Genomic DNA, 15,918 nt, shown 5'->3' on the forward strand with positions numbered 1-15,918 from the left:
ACATTTCTATCAAGCACCGAAGCCATGTCAGTGTGATGGTCAGGGACCACACTTTGAGTAGCAGATCTCAAGACAGCACTATGATAGAGGAGAGGAATGTGATGAGTATCCATCATGACTATTGAACTCTATGTTAACTAATCGGCTTCCGTGAGACGGGGCAGCATTCCAAATGTTTCATTTCCAGAATTACCATGGCTAGCTGAAATGAGTTCATTTCTGTTTCAAACACTGTTTGACCTTCTTAGATTTAACAAAAGAAGAAAACTTGGTGCAATTCCATTTCTAAAATAGAAAAACTGTTTTTTAATCTTCTCAAGAGAGGCTTTTTCACACTGAGGATCCAGAGAGTGAGCTAGCATCCAGAACCCCAAGAGGGAGTCCACAGAAGAGGGGGGACACACTGCCATGCAGTGTTGTAACATGAAGAAGATGTAGGCACAGCTGACAGCCATTAAATCTGCAAAGGAAACCGGTACACTGGATGTTCATTACAGTAACGCAAGATGTTTCTGGGAATACCCTGGCTTCTCTTTCTTCTGCCTTGGCAATTAATGACCAGAGTTTTTTTTATAACTAACCCTTCAATTGTCTTACTGCCTTTTAAACAAAAGAGAAATGCCTAAAAGACAATAGCAGAATCTGCTTTTCCAGAATCCTGTAAAGTTTTTTATTTCCCGTAATGCCAGCGAAATTAAAAATTCCATCAATTCTCATAGTAGCTAAAACTGTAATTACCTGGACATCATAGAACATTTCTTATCAAATTTGAATACTGCCCTGGGAGCTTGTTTCAAAGCAAATTCTGATGCAGTTGGCTTGGGCAAGTCTTGATAGTCTGCATTTCTAACATGCTCACAGGTCCTGCCGATGCAACTGGTCTACAGACCACACTGTGAGTGGTCATGGGAGACATTAACTGCTTTCAACCTGAATGATGTCAGGTCCTACACACACATTATCTCATTATAATTAACACTTTGACAGGACAAGATGTACTTAATGGGAATTAATTCAAAAATTATGAGTTTAAAACCACCACGACTTACAAAAGTGATTTGCTTTGCTTCCAAGGGGGATATTTAACTTATTATCAGTAATGCTACTAATGATAGTACTAATTTCTGTCCTTGTTCTCTGTTGGTCTTCGTTGGTCTCATTCTCTGTTGTTTCACTCTTCTGGGGAGTCAGAGTAAGCAAGCAACTCTTTAGGGGTAAATGCTAATATGCAAAAGATAAATCAACTCCCTTCATGATAATCCTACCAATTATGCCTTTGGAAAAAATCATTTTTTGCCATTATCTTATGATAGTAATTTTTTTTTTCTTACTGTAGTTTCCAATGATATACAGTGTAGGGAATTATAGTGATATAAAAATAAGTGGTATCTTTAGATCATTCAGAAGCTGTCTATCAACTGAATAGAACAGAAAGTTCACACAGACCACCACCCTGAATACTACAGAGAAGGGCTTGAGAAGAAAGAGTGACCCCAAATACTGATAGATGTGAGGGCATTCCAGTAGGAATTAGAGTACACTGAATTTCATGCACTATATTTGGTATTTAAGCAGGATGCTGGGATTAAGATACTCTGTGCCCTGATGAGATAAACGAGAACACAAACCTGATCCAATATCTGGAATCTTTTCAAATTAACCGCATAACATGGTACAAGGGCAAAGGCTCAAAGACTTTTACTTTTTTCCTGAGGGTCTCATTTTTCCACACTTTCATCCCACCCCAATCTTGGAGCTATTTTCTGATAAATCAAAGTTACAGTGGAACCAGATTTCAGGAATACCTGCTTCATCTTTTGGGGCTGTTGCTATGTGATATCATAAAGTTTTGTACCTAATAGAGGTAGATACTTAATCTGCCAATGAGAGAGGAAAAGAGTACAAACAGGGATTTTAATTCAGATTTGCCACAAATGATACATGAGATACAATCTAAGTAGGAGATACAACTTGGGCTACTGAGACCATCTGCAAAAAGATTTTTAACCAAAATAGTCATCTGTATTGGAAACTTTTACATATGCAAATTGTGCTTCACTCAGACATTAAGAGTTCTTCCCTCACTGCCCACTTTTAGCATAACTGTAAAATTCTGGGAAGGAGGAACTGGCAGGCAAACCCAGTGTCCAGGAATGGGAGTTATCCTGGTTATGGGTAGATGCTTCATATTTCCCTTAAGAAAACAAAAGATGCTGCAAGTATAGCCCCCAAACAAAAGCCAGGAAATATAGAGAGAACTACTGGTCACTCCTTAGTATTTTCAGATTCTGGCCTTATCCCAGGATCTTATTTCCTTTGCAGGTGGCTTACGTGCTACAGAGAATTCCTTGTTAATAATTTGATTCATTTAATTCTCAATGCGAGCCTTTTATCATATCAGGATCACCAGGGGGCCTTTTTCAAAACACATATCCACTCCAGTCTTGAGATTTTGATTTCTTCTCCTCACCCCAAATATGGAAAATCAGTATTACTTAAAGCCTCTTTCATAAAAGGGAGTGTCAAATCTTTTGGTTTTACTGAAGGAAAAAAAATTAGGACTATTGCTTTAAGGAGTTATAAGAATTCTCTTTCAGGCTCCATAGAAAATATTTTAAAAGAAGTATGACCTGGACTCTGTCCTCAATGGATTTAAAATGGCCAGAATATAAAAATGGCCGGGCTGAGGTATAAGAGTTGGAATGGTAAGAAAGGAGAGCCACAGGAGCTCACACAGTCAAAAATGTTTCCACCAACCAGAAAGTACGTAAAAGGTCCATTATTACTACCATTCCTTACGGATGCTTTTAACAGTTAAGGTATTTTGATGAATCAAAGTGATTCATTTTCTAGTTAACGCATTAGCCCGGATTAGTTTATTTAACCTTGATACCTGGTGTCACAGCTGGGGCTTCTGAAGGAGTAGAACTAAAGATATGTATATTTTGAGAAGCAGGGAGAATGAAAAGCATGGTGGCTTTGTGTGATGCTGTGTTAAGGGCCCCTCAGCAAGGAAGGGCCTTCAGGAGTACTCCAGGGTGAGAACTGCCATCTTCAAAGAGGGAGACAAATTTGGATTACTACCCTGCAATCGTTGAATAGGACCTGCCTGCCAAATCAGGGGATATTAAGTTAGTTGTGCTTCATGAATTATTCTAATATGAAGTAAAACATCAAATTATTTTAAATCTTCCCTGACACTCTTTGATGCTATAAGAATATCATTTCCAAATAAACAATATATGATTGCTTTTATAAACAAAAAAATTTAATTGGTAAATAAAAATTAACTACAGTCTCCACAAAGGCTTACCAATAGAAAAATGTAAGAGAAAGGACGATATAAGAAATTGAAAACCTGATAAATGAGCACATCTCAAGCCATCTCTCAGGGCACTGCAGCCCGTTTAAATTCGTCTCACAGAGGCTATTGTTGAATTAATCTATGAGTCCAGCAAAAGTATGGAAGTTGAACTCCCTCCTCAGCCTCTATCACCTTCATTGTCACAGCTGGTGAGGTCCAAGCCACCAAATCCTCCCTAGATGTTCAGTTTGAAACCACGGTAAATAGCTTGTCTCTAGATCCGCAGTCACCGAAAGACAATCGCACAGGAAACAATGACTGGTGTAATGGCAAGACATTTAGAAATGGCAAACATTGGAGCAATAATGTGATGTGTTGTCGTAATTAGTGTCTGAAATACCCTGCCTTGAAGATGTGCTTTATAAAATACATAGTGTGAACTGTGAATCTGTAGCTCAGAAGCAGTTTATTTTAAACGAGAGAAAAGGAAAAGGATTCGTACTTTAAATTATTTAAATTTATATTCACCTATAATAAACCTCAGATGATCTATTCTGCCATAGTAGGTAAAAATGGTCATAGATTTTCCAAACTGATAACCCCTTCCCACACAACAGGCTTACACATACACACTTTTAAGTGACTTCTTTCTCTTTAAAGATACCGTTAAAATGTTTATGGTTCTTCAGGATTACATGTTGAGCTAGAATTATAAATATGTATAAATATGCAGATGCTCTATCGAATCATTCCTTATCCCATTTGTATTTCCGAAGTTGTGTAAGATAACCTTTGTGGCTTTCCAGAACATCTTCTCACACCCCAGGGGGCAAATTACCTCTATTTTCATTTCCTTTAGACTTAGATCATTTTATAATTAAGAACTTATTGAAGCAGATTCTCCCCATGTGTAAGTTACTCCCTGGGGAGTAATTTATGCAAAGAGCACCTCTGACTTAATATCATATAAACCTAACAACTGTACAATGGATACCTGGGATTTTTAGTCAATTTTGCAATCATTGTAAAAAATCCACAGTTGGAAAGGTTACACTGGAAAAAAAAAAAAAAAAAGACAAAACCTGGTACAAAAAGCTTATAGTGTCATTTGTTTGGGTTTTTTAATGATTAGATTTTTTAATAAAGGAATAATAATGTGGCTTGTCATATTTTTTGTCCAAAAACATCAGAAATAATGATGTTTTTGATGGTGATGATGAAGATTGACATTTTGTAGCTCTTTACTCTTTTCAGGGTACTGCCACATAAAATATCTCATTTAATCCTCACACCTCTATGAAGTTTGTCAGCTAAGCTTTACAAACCAGAAAACAAGATCAGAGATTTTTTTTCTTGGTCATGGGCCCAATCATTAACAGATTAGGTACTAGAATCCAGGGGGACAGAACAGAATAGAGTGACATCAAATCTCACATTTTTTTCATATCCCACAATTTTGAAGACAAATCCTAGTTCATATATAAAATCAGAAGCAAATAGAAACACTTAGTCTAATAAGTATTTTAGTTGAATTTGTCTCTTCTCCTGATATTTTTATCATTATCTCTTTAACTGGTGCTATTGGAATAATATAGGAATTCAAAATTGTATTTGTATTTTATCTTTGTGAGAAGCAGAGAAACGGTTACTGAATGAAATCTCAGGAAAATCAGCTAATTTCCCGTCATCATTTCCCGAGTCACCTCAAAGGCGTCATTAACCACCTGTATCCTCAGTTTTCTCATATGAAAAATAGGGACATAACTGAATTTTTTGCTTATAAAGATGATTTGAACTTACTGTGAAATATTTAATTTAAACAAAATTTAATGTGCTCCCCTAAAGCTAAGTATTATTTTTTTAATGAAAACAATAAAAAGAGGGTTATGTCTTGCATTTATTTGTTTTGTATATTCAAGGGTGAGAAACTGTAGAAAAGCATCCAAGTGGCAGATTGATGTATAAAGCATTTTGAAGCATATTTTGCATAATTATTTTAAATTGGGAGAAGGAATAGCAGATCTTCCTACTGTGTATAATTTTAACAACACTGAGAATACTATCAGTGACGTAGGAATTACTACATTCTAAATAAAGTTTATATCATGGATTCATCCATAACCTCAAAGCTGATGGCTTAAAATCATCTTTCCAAGAGATTCTATACACGGGTGTCTACAAGACATGACACCAAATTGCACACATGCAAAATGGAAATCCCGTGCCTCACCATATTCCACAAAGGAATTAGCTTACCAACCAACCATGTATGTCAAACCTACTATTTAATCTTACACCCAAGGCTAGGAAGCTAGAAGTCACCTTTGATTCTTCATCAATTTCCACCTCTGTATCCTTTCTTTCTTTTATCTTCTCACCTCTTCCATTGAGCTGTCTTTCTGTTTGCTTCTTCCTCTCCATTTATCCTGCCACCAATGTAATTCACACCTTCAGCTCCTAACACCCAGGTTAGGAATAGTCTTTTAGTTAAGTCTTCCATTTGTGTCTGGTTAGCCTGCCAAACTCACCTTTCTAAAGTACCCAAACCATCACTTTCATCATTTCTTCATTCACTTCTTTGATTCCTTATGGCCAGTGATGTCAGGTGAAAATTCCTCTGCCTAACTCCCAAGAGCTTGATAATCTGACATCATTCCCTCTATCCAACCATACGGCCCAAGTTTCCATTAGAACCAAGTTGCCTGTCTCAGTGATCACAAGCCACAATCATTCGGGGCCTCCTTCATTCCATTCTGCTTGCAGAAATGCCTTTTGCCTTGTATTTCCTACACAATATTCAAAATCAGAATGTCTTCATCTCCAATGAAATTATTTCAGTTCCTATTGAAGTAACAGTACCCATATGCTTTATTATTTTTCCCCTGATATCGCCAGGTATTCATTTTGTTTTATTAAATTATTAGTGTCATTAGTATATCTTATCTTGTGTCAACAACCTTTATTATTTTAGTGGATATATAGATGCTTAATAAATATTGAACTGATTCATCATTGGCATTTTCACAAGTAATCATCCAACCACTTAATGTATAAAGTCACCTCCACCCCTTCCAGTTTCCCTTATTTACTTATGTAAAATAATATTGAAATAAGGCAATGTGATCATTCTCAGTGACTTAATGTTTGAAGTGCAAAATAAGAAAACCAAAGCCACAGGTTCAAGGGATTTTTAAGTCACACTACATGAAGGTCAAGTTCAAAAAAAGGAGAAAACAGTGAAAGCCAAAGTTTAGAAAGCTTCTGGTCCCTGGTTATATTTTTTAGTTTGAGGAAAACAAAACAAACAGTGGTAAATGGATGCCCTTTACTTAGAAGAAGCAGCTGGGGGCCGTTCAAATAGAAGTGGGTGATCTCACAGCCCCACCCCCATCCTAGTGTCTTCAAACACTGAGCCGTGGCGGGGAGAGGTGGGAAGGGAGATCGGAGGGCGAAAAGGAAACAACTCCGTAAGCTCAAAAATGTCTGTTTTCCCCTTTCAGCACAAATTGAAGTGATACCATGCAAAATTTGTGGCGATAAATCCTCTGGGATCCACTACGGAGTCATCACGTGTGAAGGCTGCAAGGTATGGGACTTTAACTCAGTACTGCCAACAGCATCCGCGTTTGCCTCAGGCATCTGTGTACTTCACAGTGCAAGAGGTGACACCTTTTGAAAGGCCTGCTAAAGGATTCTTGTGCCTGCTGCTGACACTCAGGAATTCTTGCTTGGTGGGTGGGTGGGTTGATTTTCTGTTCTTTGGCCTTTTACGTTTTTGTCATTGTCTAACTCATCAGCAGGTGCTTAAAAATGGATTAACATTTAAAAGCTTCAATTATTCACATTTACAGAGCTATAAATACTGATTTGCTGTTTTAACAGTTTTGTGTCCAGTAAACTCCATCACATTTATATCAATATGAAAGGTTAAAATACAGATTATAAGCTAATGGCCATGTATTTATTTATTTGCTTGAGAAAGCCGTCGAGATAGCAGTTGCAATATGCATGTGACCATCTTTTATTCTCATGTTCCAGAAAAATAAAAGAAAACTGGAAGCATGGAATGTTAAAAGTGGAGCAGATAATCTCTGATCAGTTAACAATCATCTGCCCCAACTTCATCAATGAGATCCTGAGGTCTAAACGAGATTATGTCATATGGCCAATGTCACTAATCTAGGTAGTGAGAGAACATGGCCAAAAGCATGTTTCTTTCTCTGTTTTTCATTCTCAGTCTAGTGTTCTCCTCCACAACAAATCCAACCAATTCTTCCAAAGACAAACTAATTCCTATGAGCAAGTTGATTTTTAAAACACAAAGCTGGAGGAATAGCAGTTAACATAGACTTAATCTGAAATAAGAGAAATTTGAAACTTAAGAGTAAATGTTTAAATTTAATCCTTAGAAGGAAAGAAAGGGTGAGAGACTAAATATCAAGGGGGAAATGAAAACAGTTCTGCAATTTTAAAGGGCAGTATGTAACCAGAACAAATGAAATGCAGACATAGTCCAGGAGGGGAAAGTGATAGACTGGCAAAGTTATTGGCAAAAGCAATTATATTTTTGATCAAAGATGCAAGCAAAGTGAATCATTAATTTAAGGTCAGTAAACTGAAGGAGATGCGGCACAATCAAAAATTCTAAGAACCAACTTTAATCTTATAAGACATTCAGATATAAATGAAACAAAACGTACTGTAACTCAGATAGTCATGCTGTGTGAAAAATCGGCAGTGTCTTCATAATAGTCTCAAAAATTATGATTCCTGGAATTGAAACTGGAGGGAAGAAAAGAAAAAGGACTAAATGAGAATAAAGTAGGGGAGGGATGCAGAGGGGGCAGAATAACATGAAATGTCCTAACCCATCAACATACTGACTGGCTTTAGAGGTGATTAGCAGTAACCCATCTTTGAACATCATGAGATGTGCCTTGTATTCTGTTCTTCTGCAGACCTATAATTAAGAATTGCATGTTATTCACCTTAATGCAATTTTTTCAACTTACCACAAGACATGTTAAAGCAAAATTACGAATCAGCAATTTTTTACCCTTCTAGAATAAGTTATTACTTCCTCTGGGCAGATAGACAAACAGTTTTCTTCATAAACACTAATAATTTTGTTTTCTTTTTCTTAACTCATTTTTTATTTTTTTGGCCATGCCACGTGGCATGCAGGATTTATTCCCCCAACCAGGGATTGAACCCATGCCCCCTGCAGTGGAAACACAGAGTCTTAACAACTGGACCATCAGGGAATTCCCCTAAATACTAATAATTTTGGAATCAGACACCTCTCCAGTGAAATCACTTCCACCATGTTGGTTTATTTTGCAATTTTAAGAGCTCTGGTCTAGTTTACACAGTACCCATGAAAAAATGTTTTGTAGCTCAGTGTCAAAGTGGAAATGTTTTGTGTTTCATTGTATAAAGCCGTATTTAGAAAATGTCTGTTTTCAAAATATGAGGCTATGGTCATGTTAAGGAACTAAACATTTTAAGCAGTGATTTCCAAAAAAGGTTTAACTACTGAACAAATACATTCCAACAGGTCAATAGTCAAGAACGAGTATTTAGGCTCCTGTCATCTTTTCTATTTAAAGAAGCAATCCAGGATCAAAGAACTTATGCTGTCATTTTGAAGCATATTCTGAGGTTTTAGTCAAAATGATACTGTACACCACACAACTTCTTTTTATTTCATGGAAAAGCCCACATTTGTAAATATGCTACATTTTTCTCCAAATAGCAAACTCAAGAAATTCTGCTCAGACTAAGATATCAATGTCAGCACATTTAGTATCAACCTCTGAATTTTCATAATACAGTTTTCAGATCAACATAAACCACCCATTTTAAATAACATCATTTCCGCTTGTGCACTTATTCAAGTTCCTTTTCATCCAATAAAAATTTAAAACGAAATCTCTTTTTCATGCCAGAAACCTCATTTGCAGTAATGAGCAACAGATAAGCAAGAAATGTCTCACAATTAATGTCAAATTGGCCTTAAATTAGGGCTGTAGCTGTGACTTCAAAAAAGTCTCTTCTGTCAACTCCTTTGCTAAGTGGCACTTAAGAGTATCCATAGGTAAAAACCACACAATTCTCTTGTAAAATGTAAATTCCAAGTCATCTTCAATCAAGACCGATGAGCTGAGGTTATGCCTTCTGACAGCTTTCACAGTATATGAAGTACATAATTTCAACCTCTGGGGGCTTAGATGGGATCTCTTGTTTAAGGGCTCCATGAGTTCATACAAACTGGCCAATTGGATATCTTATTTTGCCACCACTGGTTCATTAAATAAATAATACGCATGGATCTGTGGGGGCAAAACTAGCTCTTGTTGTTGAATGGCTTGAGGATTACAGCCACAAAACCAATTGGCACTCCTCTCTAAGGAGGTACTTGGCCACTCATCCCTTTCTGAGGCTTTTCATAAGGTTGGCCAAGCTCTCTGTTACAGTGCCTTGCCAAGCCATATGGAAGCCTGAGGCAAAAGGAAAATTGATAATTTTAATTCTGTTTTTATGTAAACTTTTGGGGAGTTTGCATTAATGTTGATTTGTAACATGTAAAATCAGTGTTAAAATGTTTATCCTGAGTACCACATCTTTTGGCACCCCTTAAATGTGTGACCCAGGTGATTGCCTCACCAGTCTCACCCTAGTCCCAGCCTTGCACCATCCTCCCATTGATAGTTGAGGAAACTGTTTGACAGAAGTCAAGTGACCTCTTCCAGGCCTCTCAGCGAGATGGGCATTGCGTGACCATCCTGGACCTTTTCTAGGCTTCCTCCTTCCGAGAGATGATAGTACAGGATATCTTTTCCTAAAATTTCTCTTGGTAAATCTATTTGTAGATCACTGCTTTGTTTGTAGCACTTTGCACTTTTGCTGTATTGTAATTCAAGGACAAGGAGTGATGAGGGAAACTAATTAAATAGGGGAATGAATGGGTGAAGGATACTTTCATATCTCTGGAGAAAATGTTTATTTACCCCAGTAGGATTTTTGGTAAGAGAACTAAGGTGGGTGGTATCCAAAGAATTAAAAAAATAATCGACTCAGCTGTGGGTTTATTTATAAGGGTGATGTATGGTCCAAGGCAGTTCATTTTGTACCAGAAGGACCTAAACGTACTTGCATGAAGACCTCCTAGATCGCTACAGCCTGAGGCCAAGTAGAGAGCATTCATTCAGCTTTTACTTATTGTCTGTTTTCTACTGAGCAGTTTTTATACCATATTTCCTTTATTCAAAGATGTGGTTGACTCTAAGGTACATCACTGCTTAGAAAAACAACCTTCCAGATACATTCTGGCCAAATACAAAAATTTCCAAATGGATAAAAATGCTTCTTAGAAACTAGGAAGATAGTGGCGCATATGGAACCCACACTACTCAGTACCCAGAGTTCCTCACTCCCACAGCACTTGACACACTCCTGTGTTATTGTCCCCATGAAGTTTTGTCATACGTGACACTCTCCTCTGCCACTCCCTTCCCACTGCTCTCTGGGGTCAGGAACTCTATTCTGTTTTACTTTGCATAGAACATCACAGATGTCTTTAGTACACATTGATTGAATGAATGAATGAATGATACCTTCATATCTCTGCAGAGAGTCCAAATTTTCCCCAGTAGAAGCATCTGTAAGCAGTCCAAGGAGAGGTAGCCAAAGAATTTTAAAAAGTGAACTCAGTTAACGACGTTCACTGTAGAAAATGTAGCTATCATCTCTGTTAATGGTCGCTTCTTATAAATTTATCTCCCTCCCATTCTCTTTCTCCCTCTAGGGATTCTTTAGAAGGAGCCAGCAGAACAATGCCTCTTACTCCTGCCCGAGGCAGAGAAACTGTTTAATTGACAGAACCAACAGAAACCGTTGCCAACACTGCCGACTGCAGAAGTGTCTTGCCCTAGGAATGTCGAGAGATGGTAAGGCATCGCCTTCCTACTTCTTACTTAAAGGCTTTCAAAATAGAGAGCTAGTGGGAAGCAGCCGCATAGCATGGGGAGATCAGCTCAGTGCTTTGTGACCACCTAGAGGGGTGGGATAGGGAGGGTGGGAGGGAGATGCAAGAGGGAGGAGATATGAGGATATATGTATACGTATAGCTGATTCACTTTGTTATAAAGCAGAAACTAACACAACATTGTAAAGCAATTATACTCCAGTAAAGATGTAAAAGAAAAAAGAAGGCTTTCAAATGTATGCTTTTCTTTTTTTCATTCAAAATTATTTAATTGCAAGGCTGGATAACTGAAAAAGAATTTTCCATTAAAAACAATTTCAGAGCCAGAAAGTATAAATGATATGCTGGCTAACACGTATATGTCACTCTAGGGCAGTGACATGATTAAACAGAAATGGCTTGAATCTTACGGATGCATCAAATGGATGCTTTGCTGGAGTCTGTTTAAGCTGCTGGAAGAATTCTAGACAAAGGGATAAGAAGAAAAGAAAACCACATGCTGGCAGTGTATTAAGAGGAAAAGTAAGAGCAAATAAATATATAGTATTGCCTATAACATAGGAAGAAAGGAAAGACTTTTCTGTAGCTCATGGAGCAACCTGTGCTAACTAGGTAGATGAAAGCCACATAGTCCTAGATCTAAAGGTGACCACTTGTCCAAGTTTGCCTGTGAATGAGGGACTTCCTGGGATGTGAGATTTTCTGAGCTAAAACTGGAAAGTCCCAGGCAGGCCTGGACCCCTTGGTCACTGGGTAAGTCTGACTGGTACACAGGTTGCTTGGTATGTGGAGATGCTAAGGAACAGACCTTGCTTCTGTAGGAAGCCCAGAAGCTCCATTAATGGATGTGGACTATTCAGAGGCATGATGAAGATCAGAAAGGCTGTAGCAGAGCTCCACATCTTAGAAGGGTTCTGTAGATGGTGTCCCTTTCAGAATAGACTCAAGTGTGTAGTCCACCTCACGCCCAATCCAAATGGGTGACTTGGCACCCCAACTGAACTTCTTAGATTAATGAAAGAGGACAAATAAACTCACACAAAGAATTTCATCTAGCTTTGTGTCCATTTTTAAGTTTTCATCCAAACGGATTCTTTCCCCACTGATGTTGGCCGTAGCACTCCTGTACTGGGTTATGAGCAGCCCTGTGTCCTGGGGCCGTTTCTGTCTTGTTCCCACTGTCCCCTCAGGGTCTGGTTAAAAGCAGGCACCTAAGTGTTTGTTGAATGAATCATGGAATTCTCTTTTACCTAGAGCCTGAGACACAGACAAAGCCCCTGATAATCATTCTCTTTACGTGAATCACTGTGGATTCTGTGTCTCTGGTCACACTCCCTGGAATGACGTTCAAGGCAGTGTGGACCAAAAAAGAAAAAAAAAAAAAAAAAAAGAAATACTTCTAGATTTTAAAGAAATATAGATAATTGGCATGCACTATCTCTTGGTATAAAGGGATTTTATGAGTTATTGAATTAAATGCGGGCCTTTTAGTCATTTGGATAAATTTAGCTCTGCATAGATGGTCTCTAAACATATACACTGTTTACTTCTTAGCTTGCATTCTCCAGATAGTTGCATCTTGAATTTCTGTTTACCATTTCTCTAATTTCCAACCCACATAAACTTGTCTTGCACAAAAGTATACCAATGAGATATATTTAACCCCCAAGATAAAAAGAATCTGACGTTGAGCCTTCCAGTTTATAGGTAGCTTCTAAAGCTACAAGATGTAGGTTTCCAAAACTTTTCTGTGTATTAGCTGATTTTGTTTGTCTGTTTTTCTAGATTTGCAAATCACATACATTTACTCGTAGGGTAAATTTGTAGCCCTGTGTACTTGCACATAACTAAAGTGAAGAAAGTGGAGGGTGGAGATTAAACGGTTTTCAGAATTTCTTTAGTGAAATTCTGTGGGAATTCGAGTTGATAATTTTGTACTTCATTTCTGTAATATGGAGGCAGCATAATAATTGACAGTATCTGAAAAGTTTCATTAATAATTCTACAGAGAGACTAAGCCATTGAGTATTTGCCTTTGTTGCTTCTTCCTACAATAAAAGGAAGTATCTATTTGGAAAGAGAGATCACGTGGGTCTGTGCTGGTGAACAGAATCATGAGCAAGGGATGGGCATATGGTCCAAGGCAGATTCAGTGACGTCAGCCCACAAAATCTAAGAGGTTGTCTGAATCTCATGACATAAAAGAAATATATTGTCGGGGCGGGGGTGGGGACGTGGGGATCGTTTATGGATAGAGCCGCCGTCTATTCTCAAGGGGGAAGAAATTTACTACAGCATAAACTTCTGTGCAAGAAAAAGCAAGATAGTATCTAAGGATGCTGAGGATTAAGGATAATGATCCATCTTAATTTTAGGTCCAGAGACAATCTTGAGGCTTCCAGGGACATCTTTCAAAATGCCTCCTAAGCATGGCTTGTGTCAGATTAATGGCGAGGAGAAATGCTCAGGAGTGATAGTAGTGGCTGGGAATGAGGAGAAGAGGCTTCAGCAGAAGAAAAACATGATTCTGTCTATGGGAAAACAAATTCTTCTTTACTCTTTATATAGAGGAAGTTTGTTATAAGCCTTGAATATATAGGGTACTTTAAACTAAATAAGTCACACTAATACCTGGGAAGCTAAACAGGTTTTATCTCCTATTGATAAGTAATGCCTAGTATGTGGAATCAAAGGATTATGAAGCCCTGAGGTTATGGTTAATTAGCTATGTCTAGTAAGGGCTCAAGAATAAGAGGTAGTATGTGTCCTGCCGCTAATTTATTATACCTACCTTCTACTGATGAAGCAGATATTTTCAAAGTGCTTTAGCAGTAGTACCAGTAGCCAAGGTAAGATGCCCTCACACCTAACTTCTATATGCACACCACCCAGCTTCCCTCAGACATAAAGTAGCATCTTCATTTTAATATTTGCATTTGTTTTCTGTCAGTTATGCCTGGCTCCAAGAATATTTACTTCACCATATCTGGTCACTAAAACAGTATGACTGCTAGTAGATGGCTTGCTATAACTGTTGACTCTGCTGGACTTTCATTCTCTCCTGAATTTCAGCTTCTATAGTGGCGTATTAGTCATGGGAGATATATGAGTAGACAACAAACTCAGCAGTAACAAATTTGTTCGAATTTAGCATTGGCAAAGAATCAAAAGTCAAATCCACTTGGAATACATACACATGTGTTTATGTGTATAAAAAGGTGCAGGTATTGCATGTATACGTGTGTGTGAAGTGACGGCATACATATGTGCACTGAATCTTCTCCACTATTGTATTTATTTCTTTTTTTAACTGGACCCTTCACAAATGTTAGTTGCCGGAATCTTCAGTGTCAGGTGTATTAGCACTACCAAAAAAAAAAAAAAACAGAAAATATTTTGGCATCAATAGGAAGATATTGCACCTCAAAGAAAAAGCATTATACTCACCTTGCAATAATGAAGTATGTGTCCTCCTAAGTGACATGCCTCTATGAAAAAATGGAAGCTGCCCTACACGGGCAGGTGTCACAGATTTAGCTTCTTGTTATCCAGAATGGCATGGTCCAGTGTGGTATCCACGTGTTGCTATTTAAATTTAAGTTTAGATTTATTACAATTAAATAAAATTTAAAATTTAGTTCTTCAGTCACACTAGCTATATTTCAAGTGCTCAAAGCCACACGTGCCTTGTGGCTACCATATTGGAAAGTGCAGGGAACATTCCATAATCACAGGAAGTTCTGTTGGAGAAGTGAAGGGTAAGAGAGAGAATGTTTTAAAATTATGAATAGGGTTGGGTAGACTGAATCCGATTTTTTTCTACAAATCTTAAAGCACTATAAAAAGGCATAGCCTTGAAATTTTAAAGTTAAATTAAGACTAGTTTCCTTGATAAGTAGTGAGATATAAACATAAAGCATTTCACAGCCAAAGATAGTAAGATAAAATAATTTCCAAAAGGACTATGGAAAGTCATAGATGATAGTTCTACAACGGGGTTCCTCTTGATACCAAAAACATGTGTCTAGTTGTCATGTGGTAGGAAGCAGAAATCTTTGAAGAAGCATCATCTTTGCTGTATAGTTACTCCAAAAACTTCCATTCCGTTTAGAATCCCACAATTCATATAGATATGAAACGATTTCCAATACTTTTGCGTAAAATGGTTCTTTGCTAGTGTGGGATCAAAATGAGGGTTAAGAGCATATCATGAGCAAATACTATCATCACTGAATATTTATAAAGCACTTGCAATGTATACAAATTGTGCTAGTTTCTTTGAGAGCTAGCAGTTTAACAAGAGGCTGTCTCCGTACTCAAGTGAATCTCATTAACAGAATAATTCAAGTTTGAGAGGGTCAAACACGTAAACTATGTGCCATTCTGATTAATGGGTAGTGGTAAGAAGAATGCAAATACTTGAAAATATAATAGTAATATAGCCTTTGTTAAAATAGGCCCATGAAGTCATTTGTAGAGACGTGGATGGACCTAGAGACTGTCATACAGAATGAAGTTAAGTCAGAAAGAGAAAAACGAATATCACATATTAACGCATATATGTGGAATCTAGAAAAATGGTACAGATGAACCGGTTTGCAAGGTAGAAATAGAGACACAGATGTAG

At 37.6% G+C, this 15,918-nt stretch overlaps 1 protein-coding gene across 2 annotated transcripts in view; it reads left to right on the top strand.

The window, feature by feature from the left end:
* The first annotated feature begins 6,845 nt into the window (after window positions 1-6,845).
* RORB (RAR related orphan receptor B) overlaps window positions 6,846-15,918 on the top strand; it is a 57,937-nt gene continuing 48,864 nt past the window's right edge. Inside the window, exons 1-2 of one of the 2 annotated variants that reach the window (XM_079926193.1) lie at window positions 6,846-6,908; window positions 11,168-11,253. In XM_079926193.1, coding sequence (XP_079782319.1) covers window positions 11,241-11,253 — 13 coding nt within the window. In that variant the 5' untranslated portion in view covers window positions 6,846-6,908; window positions 11,168-11,240. Of the gene's footprint in view, window positions 6,909-11,059; window positions 11,254-15,918 lie in introns of those variants that run through there. The other variant, XM_079926192.1, reaches the window with a different exon arrangement.

This window comes from Stenella coeruleoalba (assembly GCF_951394435.1).
Source record: "Stenella coeruleoalba genome assembly, chromosome: 7".
NCBI lineage: Eukaryota > Metazoa > Chordata > Mammalia > Artiodactyla > Delphinidae > Stenella > Stenella coeruleoalba.